At 36.3% G+C, this 10,326-nt stretch overlaps 1 protein-coding gene across 4 annotated transcripts in view; it reads right to left on the bottom strand.

The window, feature by feature from the left end:
* rca2.1 (regulator of complement activation group 2 gene 1) overlaps positions 1-10,326 on the bottom strand; it is a 22,845-nt gene that overhangs the window by 6,848 nt on the left and 5,671 nt on the right. For 3 of the 4 annotated variants that reach the window (XM_042219339.1, XM_042219340.1, XM_042219342.1), the window contains exons 8-14: positions 9,998-10,183; positions 9,625-9,724; positions 9,371-9,444; positions 9,100-9,279; positions 3,853-4,032; positions 922-999; positions 121-300 (exon numbers count right to left, since the gene is read on the bottom strand). In XM_042219339.1, coding sequence (XP_042075273.1) covers positions 121-300; positions 922-999; positions 3,853-4,032; positions 9,100-9,279; positions 9,371-9,444; positions 9,625-9,724; positions 9,998-10,183 — 978 coding nt within the window. The remainder of the gene's footprint in view (positions 1-120; positions 301-921; positions 1,000-3,852; positions 4,033-9,099; positions 9,280-9,370; positions 9,445-9,624; positions 9,725-9,997; positions 10,184-10,326) is intronic. The other variant, XM_042219341.1, reaches the window with a different exon arrangement.

Below are 10,326 nucleotides of genomic sequence, written 5' to 3'. Positions count from 1 at the left end.
CACACACACACACACACACACACACACACACACACACACACACACACTTTTTTTTAACCATGTAGAGTATTATATGATAAAGCTGAAAACATAAATGTTTATAATTAACAACTGACTTACGTGTACATTCTGGAATTCCTGGTGACCACAGACCATTATTTTCACATGTCTGGGTATCTGGTCCATTTAGCTTGTATCCAGATGAGCAGCCGAGAGTCACTTTAACCCCATGTCTATATGGAGGTTGAGGGCTCACAGTCACCTGAGCACTTCTCTTTCGGGGATCTTCACATCCTTGAACTGTTGACAATATAGCAGTTTATGCACATTTCCAAAAAGAACATGTTCAAACAATGTCAAGATATTGGGAACACATGGAAACTGCTGCAAAGTTTGAGAAATAAACTGAATAATCTATGTCAACAGATTTACATAAAAAAAAAAATAAAAAAAAAAAATCCTGTTAGTATGGCAAGTTTCATCACTCATTTAAACGGTTACCATATAAACCCAAAAGTTTACGTAACCATTGTGGTTTTCTTAACAATATGACATTATGATGGTAGTATGACCTGATATGCTATACGTCTAGACGGGGGCCACACACACACACACACACACACACACACACACACACACACACACACAAAGAGGTTTCTTGCGTGACCAGGGGAACAAGATTTTAATAAAGCATGTAGGAGAAACAGATTAGGTTCAATGGTTTGGAGACAAAGCAAGAGAAGCAAAGGTAAGATGGTTTGTATTATGATCTGCTGTGGCAACTTATAAGGCATAAAGCAGGGTTTGGCAATAGTAGTCCCAGAACTTCATGCGCTCTTTGCAAAAATTAAATACCCAACCTAGCTAAAAGGGAGGAAAGCTGGATTTTGAGAACTTTACGAGCTTTAAATTGAACTGTACCTGTTGGTTTCTTTGGGGTAGAAGGGTTAGTAGTGGTAATGGTCGTAGTGGTTGTAGTGGTAGTTGTTGTGGGGTTTGCTGCAGGAACAAAAAGTCAGTCAGCAGGGATGTGTAAAATCCCAACTAGAGATGTAACTATTTGACTGGGACATCGGTCTGATCCTCACTCAAAAGCCTGGAATAGTTTTTGATTGCATATCTGCGACAACAAGCTGATCAATTGCCAAACTACAGTTTGGCAATTTTTAGGCTATTGCTAAAGATCATTCAGTTTAAGTCTGCATTGTTTACAGCAGCAGCAGCGTGTTGATGTTCTAGGAGGACAGCTAGGTAGCTAAAACAACACAATGGAAACATGCAAGCAACCGCAGCTTTTTAGATATTTCAAGCTTGACATGACAAGACCTTGTGTTTGTAGGAAATAAAACTATTCCTAACCAAGTGAGTTAAAAGTTCCAATGAAATCAATGCTTTCCCTGTTTGGCCTCTCAAACACATCAGATAAACTGATATGCCATTTATTATAAATACACCAATAAATTAAAAGAGGCTTAGGATTAAGAATCAAATACTAAAAACATTTACTGGGCAGATTTTATTTCACAAAATTACAGAAGCAATGTTTAACCTGAACCGGATGTTCCCTTATAGATAAGAATGGTTCCTGGTGTTGTCCCCAAAGTGACAAATACAGCTTTTTAAGCAGGGTTGGATATCGATTTCAATTTCTATAACTGATTTGATTCAATTCAATTTTGACACAGTCAGAAATATTATAATTCTGATCATTTATCAGTACATATCCATACTTTTATATCTCTGTATAAAAACAAAACTGACACTTATGAGATTTCATCAGAGGTGTAAGCATCAAAGCAGATGCCTTTGTGTTAAAGTAACAGAGGATAAAACACAAAAATATGAAGGAGATTTTCCTGGCCTGGCACTTCATAGCAGATAACCTCCTTAAAAATATTCTGCAGTAGATCAAAAACGGAAGAAAACCATGAATCAGCAGATTAACATTACCTGATGCTGCTGAATTGAAGCAGAGCAAAGTTACAGAGGTTTTATTAAAAATACTGGTACGTGTTTTACGATTTGGCATCATTTGTAAAAGCTTACATTTCGTCAGTATTGAAGAACAGAAATTAGGCTCTCTTGTTGGAGGTAATTTTTGAAAAACAAAAGACAGCGGCCAGCAGCACTGTACACAACAGTGGACAAGTGCGTAATAAGCCAGCAAAAAAATGGAGAAAACAGATTTTTGATGGGAAACTGGTCTTAAAGTACACAAGGAGAGAGAGCTGTGCAGTAAGTGTGATTTTATCATGGTGGAAGCAAAACAGCAAAAGTAAGAGAGAATTCATGATGATGTTTTTCAAACATGAAACGTCGTTTGGATCTTCTTTTGCTGCTGGTTGAGTTAAGTTTTACCTGCCCTCATTTGTTGTTTTAACTGTTTGTCAGTTGTTGAAATAATTTTGTGAGCTTTAACCTGAGATTCTGGCATTTCTGAAAAAATAAATTTATATTTAAAAATTGATTCAGTGAATAGATATCACATTATTCAAACTTAAATTATTTTGAAAAGGGAAAATCTTTTTTTTTTTTTTTAAAATCCAACCCTACTTTTTAATTCAAAGCTAGTATTGGACACACTTAATAGAGGGAGCACTCATCATGTTTTTACCAGTTGAGATCTGATACAGAGTAACTCTAGGTATTTGGTGAGATAGATATTAGGGGTGCAACGATACACAAAATTCACGGTTCGGTTCGATACTTTGGTGTCGCGGTTCGATATTTTTTCGATACAAAAAAATGTTCATGCCTTTTTAATTTGTCATTTACTAAATTTTCACGGCACATTCTGCACCACATCTCTGTGCGTTCATCATTTGTTTGAAGCCAGCTCACCTCCTGCAACTACTGTCGAGCGCAGATCCACTGAGCGCTCAACACAGACAGCACCGTCAGAAGGAAAGTTGATAAAATAAATTAAATATTTTGTATTGTTCGATACGTATGCGTACCGAACCGAAAGCACTGTATTGAACGGTTCAATATATATCTCCATCTTTTTTTTTTTGTGTGTGTGTCAAACCAAACCAATGTCCCTCTGGCTCTTAATTCATATGATACCAAACAGAGCGTAAAAACAATCAAGCAAAACAGTCCGATCTTCTCAGTTCACTTTCAGCAACTTCAGCAACTTTGCACTTTGAAAGCATACAAAGAAAAGCAATTGGTGAAGCTGGCATGATATGCCTCTAAACTGCTGTGGCTTTGATTAGGTGATCATCCTTCATGCTATAATAGTTCTGCCACTAGATGCCAATTGAACCAATATCCACAAATCAGATCAGTGCATCCCTAGTAAATCATGTGGTCATTACCCAAAGCCAGGGTATCAGTTACGAACTGGAAAAGTTGAATAAAATTTTCCCAACAGGAACAGTTCATGCATAATATTAGCTTTATGTATGTTACTGATTTTTTTTTTAAAAAAATGCTGAGCAATGATCTGTAATGGAAAGAATAATCTTTCGTAAATGCTTTAATTTAATCATGTAACTGGATATTTTCTTTACATTATTGAAATATAATAATGCAAGAAATCAAGAGTTAGCTGCCAAAATCCATGCATTGAATGAATGAGGAAAAGAAAGACAGCACAAGTCAGCAAGCTCCAGCTTTGAGCAGGTAACTAAAAGCTTGAATTATAACACCTTGCAACCAACATGTTTTGCTAGCATATGACGAGATTCAAAAGAAACCTCATAGGAGAGGTAAACTGCCATTCAGCATTTATCAAAAATGTGCATTAGGAGGAGTTATGCTCAGAATTGCGGGTGAAGTTGCAGTTAGAGCAAAGAGATGATCCGATTGAACTCAGTACATGCAAATAGATATTTTAATTTAACTTACGAATACACTGAGGAAGTGCAGGTGACCACTGACTATTTAGCTCACACGTCACAGTCGCGGATCCAATCATTTTGTATCCAGTGTTACATCGTAATGTGACTGTAGACAAGTATCCATATGGAGGCCGAGCACCGCTACTCCACTGTCCAAACGAAATCTCTGGTTCCCCACATTCAACCTCTACAGGGAAAGAAAGACATTAGTGCAGTTGTCAAAAATGATCTTTCCATAATATGTATTAGCCTAATTTATACTACACAAGAAAAACAAAACAAATTATTGAAAAAAAATTCAAAACACTTACTGATACATTTTGGAGGCTCAGGCTTGAATGTTCCATCATCCGAACAATGCAACTCTCTTGATCCATTACGTGTATAGCCGATTTTACAGTCGTACACTATAACGTCTTTATATTCATAGAGTTCTTTAATTTGACTGAAAGAGCCATCCTGTACAACAGGTGGTGATTCACATTGTGTCACTGGAAAATAAAAATACAAATCTATCAGAATGAAAACAAACAGTGAGCTTTTAATCAGGGGTGTGACTTGTGTTACGACAAGACAACCAACCTTCACATACAGGCAACCTGCCCGTCCACCCTTTGTCTCCACAAGTGAGTTCTCCTCCACCAACTGGCATATGACTGATTGGAGGGAAAAAGGTTAGTTTAGAGATTTTATTTCACATGACACAGAACAGCAAGTTTTTGTTTTTTTAAGACATGGAATTGGAACATTTTAGTGATTTAATATGCTACTACTACTTTCAATCTAAAAACTAATTATCTAAACACTGTTTATTAGAGCTAGCATTGTATTACTAACCCGGAGTTACAAATGAGCACTGCTTTATCACCAAATTCAGACCCAGGACGATATTCAATCTGTCCATTTTCAACTTCCTCCACAGGGCCACAGTTCTTCCCTGAAACAAGAAAAAGAAGGTTATATTGGAACTTGTTTTTATAACATTATGTGTAATCTCAACAAATATAGTCTACTATTTATGTAACATGTTTATGTGCTTAAACTGGCTGTGAAATGCAGCTGCAATAAGGAATTTGAATATCAAATCAAGTTTTAATATTCACGTTGGCATTTCAACCCCAGAGAGCTCCAACTTCCAGCAGTACAAGTAATACGTGGGGACCCTCCTGCAGACTCATATCCAGTGTTACAGGCAAAAGTAACTGTGGTCCCATCTGGAAAACTAGTTAGAAGAATGTCATTGCCCTTTAAATCCATATTTTCTCCTTTAGGAGGTTTGGGACAGTTTTGAGCTGTACATGGGAAAAGAAAAAAACAAAAAACATACAGACAAAAAAGAGAGAACATAATTTTAAGAACAGGGTAACCCAAGAAAAACACCATGCTGTGTTTACCGTGTCTCAAGCTAATCCGGACTGCACTCACCTTGAGCAGTAATTGCCAACAAGACAAGACTGCTCAGCAGAAGAATACCCATGACAGATCTGACAGGTTAACTAAAACCAAGAGCCCTTTCTGGTACAAAACAAAGGCAAACACAAGAAAGACAATCAGAGATATTACTTGGTCATGATAGCTGGTACTAACAAGGCTCTCCATTGAATCAGGTCTGTCACTGCTAACACATTAACTAGCGGAAGGTAGCAGGTGCAAACATTCGGTCTTCGGTAATGTTTATATATTTCGCTAAACCAAAACCTTAACAGTAACCAAGTTTAGGTTTTAAAAATGAAATATTTGAAAATACTGCCTCCCCTCTCCCTTTGTCGCGGCAGAAAACAAACCTAAAGTCTTTCCATATTATACAACTTGAAGGCCACGATAGCTTCGGCGGGCCGATCAACATTTGTTAAACTAAATGACAGGCAGGTACGGGGAAAAAAATGGCCGTGAATTCTCGCAGGTCACGTATGCTACTCTCGGTCTTCCTGGAGCCAAAGATACCGTGAGTGGTAACACAGCACATTAATAATCGCGTAATTTAGCTTACAGGGGGTTAAGAAGATGTCACTGAAAGATTAAAAAAATGTTGATTCCATTTGAATGTCTGCAATTTGGTCAAAATCCATAAACTGTTAAATCGCCTTCGGCTGCGTTAGCTAGCTAATTGTTAGCTAACTTAGCAGCAACGACGGATAAATACAATAATATAGCACTGTTATGGGGTCGACGCTTTGTTTTTGTTTTTCCGGTTGTTACGGACGGTTAAAACAAACGACACCATACCTTACGTCTGAACGCCAACAATGATGACCGCTAACAGTCCTGCTCTGAAAGGTTATTTCGGGTTTCTCCTTGTTTTAATGTGGGCTGCGTCTCCTTCTCGGAAGTAGGCGCGGTCAAACAGTGACGTGCTTGTTCTTCATAAGTCTTAGCCTAGATTACAGCTCGCGTACTTTATAACATAATAATGAAATAAACGAAAGAAACAAAGCTCTTAAGTTTGTGTGGATTCACATAAAACGAGTGTAGTACTTGTAGTGCTACCAATAAGCCAAATGAGGGTTGTTGTACTTCCATCCATTTTACTTAGTAAATGTAGCACCAGGAAGAAAAACTAAATTAGTTGAAACCGCTGTATTTCTGAAATTAGTCTGTATGCTATAACCGTTTTTTTGTTTTTTGTTCTGTCTTTTCTGAACATAATACGCACAAGTTTATGAGCCCCACCCACCATAAACCCAACACTTCCTTATTACTCTGTTGTTCCATACTTCACATAAATATGCAGTTTTCCCTTCTTAAAGCAGTATTAATAGGACACAGCACGAGACCTGTATATAAAAAGACACATACACCTTTAAGACAATATGAAAGTGTAGGCTGTTCTTTACTGTCCTTGAAAAGCTTTGGCCCTCTTTTGTAAGCCATGCATACTACTTGTGACATACTTGTGAAAACATTTTGTGTTGTAAATTACAGTGCCCAATACATTCAAACAGGGTGACGCATTACAAAACAGGGCGGACTGAATCAATGTGAGGAAATAAACTTCCTGCTGTACTTTGGTCTGTTTATTCACCATTCACAATTCCTGCTTTTTCCAAATGTTTTTCCAAACATTCCTTTAAATGACATCAACCACATTTGAAAAAAAAATACAAAAACTTCAGAGGATTATTTTATTTATTTATTTAAATTTGTTTTTACATTTACAACAACCTACAGAAGAGAAAGTGCAACTTGTAATAAACTGTCTGGAATCAAATGTATTTAAATACAAACTTTAATCATAAGTGTAAATGGACATTTAAACTTACAAATTAACTTAATACTTTAAATGTGTCTTTCACATGTCAGGTCATTTTTGTATGACCTCCACATGACCCCTGTTCACAATTACTTGGCAAGCACGCAGAGATTCAAATTTATTTAATGGATTTATACTGAAGTTTAAAACTGAGACTTAAAAAAGAGTGATTTCATATTAACATGAAACCAGGTGATTATAAGCAAAAAGAAATGTTCAAAAACTTGTGGAAACTGTTTATCAAATTGTATTTTCTAAACATAAAAGTGAACATTATATGATCATTCACATGCAGCAATGTGAAATCAAATTAAAACAAAATATGATGACTTTTGTGACACTCCACGTAGCCAAACCTTTTATATCATATTGTATATCTGGGTACACGGGCCTTTCTTAACTTATCCAGATCTTCCCTGAAATAAGACCACAGACAGGAGGAGACCATTATTCAGTCATATCGAATCACAGGATTTTCACATTCACAGAATGGAAATTACTAGAATTGTCCAAAATTATCTCTATATTATGCTAGCAACCTCCTGAGGTATTTAATACAAATTTTAACAACAATGGAGAAGTGAAGCTACATATACTTAAGCAATTTTAATTCATAACATGCGTATACATTAAGGAAGTCCAGGTGACCAGTAACGTTTTTATGTCACGGTAAGGTTTGCATTGATTATGTATCCAGGTTCACACTTTAACATTGCTGACGACAACTATATCTTCAGAGGTTAAAAATCCTCATTCTATTCATCATTTGGACTCTTCATATTCAACTTGTGGGAAACAAAAAGGAAACTGTATATCAATACAGTTATCCAAAATGACCTTATCTATCATTAACCAGGAGACTGGTCCAATTGAGGCTATAAAGGCAAAGTTGGAATTTAAAAATACATATTAAATTCACATACACATTGTAGTAATTGCACACCTTTAATACCAAATCATCTACAGAGAAAATTAAATGATATGATTAGATATGCCTAGAGAGGCACGTCAGTTTTAGCTATATATATTTAATTTTGTGTAATATACTGAGATAATTATAATTAGAGCTATTTGTATTTATTAGAGCAATTTTGTTATATTTTATAACCTTGTAATATGCTGTATTATTTCACTTAGTTTAGTTAGTTACTGTACTTAGAGTCTTGGAGCAACTTTGACCACATAATTTCTGCTTTGAAAACAATGTTTAAGCCAAACCTGATGTTTGCTTATAAATAAAAAGAATGGTTCCTGGTGTCGTCCCTACAGTGAGAAAAACAGTTTTTAATTCAAAGCTAGCACTGGACATGGACTCAAAAAAACGCTGAGTAATGATCTATGTAAATATGGTAAAAAATCTTCTGATGTCAGTTCTTTAATTTAATGCTGTAATTCAATAAGTGTCTTTACATTACTGAAATATAATGATGCAAGAAATCAAATATTAGCTGCCAAGATCCATGCATATATCCGTGCTCATAGTAGAGGTAAGGTGCCATTCACCAATACTCTCCACTTTTTGCTGAAGATCACTGGCCAGGACCCCGTAGTCTTCATTTACCTGCCTTTTTTGCACTTTTCATAAATATGCAGCAGGAGGGCTTAGACTCAGAATTGGGGTTGAAGTTGTACTTAGAGCAAAGAGATCATGCTTGAGCTCAGCACTTACAAATAATTATTTTAATTTTTGACTTACGAATACACTGAGGAAGTCCAGGTGACCACTGACCATTTAGCTCACACATCACAGTAGCGGATCCAATCATTGTGTATCCAGCGTTACACTGTAATGTGACTGTAGACAAGTATCCATATGGAGGTCGAGCACCGCTACTCAACTGTCCAAATGAAATCTCTGGATCTTCACATTCAACCTCTGCAGGGAAAGAAAGTAGACATTGGTGCAGTTGTCAAAAATGACCTTTTCCACAGTATGTATTAGCCTAATTTATACTACACAAGAAAAAACAAAATAAGTTATTGAAAATAACTCAAGACACTTACTGATACATTTTGGAGGCTCAGGCTTGAATGTTCCATCATCCGAACAATGCAACTGTCTTGATCCATTACGTGTATAGCCGCTTTTACAGGTGTACACTATAGTGTCTTTATAGTCATAGACTTCTCTATTTGGACTGAAAGAGCCATCCTGTACTACAGGGGGTGATTCACATTGTGTCACTGGAAAATAAAAATACAAATCTATCAGAATGAAAACAAGCAGTGAGCTTTTAAGCAGGGGTGTGACTTGTATTACGACAAGACAACCAACCTTCACATACAGGCAACCTGCCCAACCACCCTTGGGTTCCACAAGTGAGTTCTCCTCCACCAACTGGCATATACCTGATTGGAGGGAAAAGGTTGGTTTAGAAATTTTATTTCACATGACACAGAACAGCAAGTTTTTGTTTTTTTAAGACATGGAATTGCAACATTTTAGTGATTTAACATGATACTACTAACTTCAATCAAAAAATTAATTATCTTAACACTTTTTATTAGAGCTAACATCGTATTACTAACCCAATGTTACAAATGAGCACTGCTTTATCACCAAATTCAGCCCCAGGACGATATTCAATCTGTCCATCTTGAACGTCTTCCACAGAGAAACAGTTCTTCCCTGAAATAGGAAAGATGAGGATTAAATTGGTTCTTTAGAAAATTTTAGATGATATTATGTATAATTAATTCCACAAATAAAGTCTACTGCTTATGTAACATGTTCATGTGAGTATTTTTCTAGAGGTCGAGATTTTTTTTAAACAACAATTTTAAGAATGTTTCCAGGATGGGGAGTAAATTCTACCTGACACCCATTCTCATGTGCTTAAACTGGCTGTGAAACACAGCTGCTATAAGGAATTTGAATTTAAAATCAATTGTTAATATTTACTTTGGCATTTCAACCCCAGAGGGCTCCAACTTCCAGCAGTACAAGTAATATGTGGGGACTCTCCTGCAGACTCATATCCAGTGTTACAGGCAAAAGTAACTGTGGTCCCATCTGGGAAACTAGTTAGAAAAATGTCATTGCCCTTTAAATCCATGTTGTCTCCAAAAGGTCTGGAACAGTTTTGAGCTGTACATGAAAAAAAAGAAAAAGACAAAAAATAAAGACAAAAACAGAGAACAAGTTCTTGAAAGAAATTGAAAACACTTACTAATACATACATCCCACTTCTAAAGAAAGTAGAAGGCGATCTGACTAGATGGAAATCTTTA

Source organism: Haplochromis burtoni, unplaced genomic scaffold (genome assembly GCF_018398535.1).
Source record: "Haplochromis burtoni strain Fernald_Lab_line unplaced genomic scaffold, NCSU_Asbu1 Contig_31, whole genome shotgun sequence".
NCBI lineage: Eukaryota > Metazoa > Chordata > Actinopteri > Cichliformes > Cichlidae > Haplochromis > Haplochromis burtoni.
This window is presented reverse-complemented; position numbering and strand designations above follow the sequence as displayed.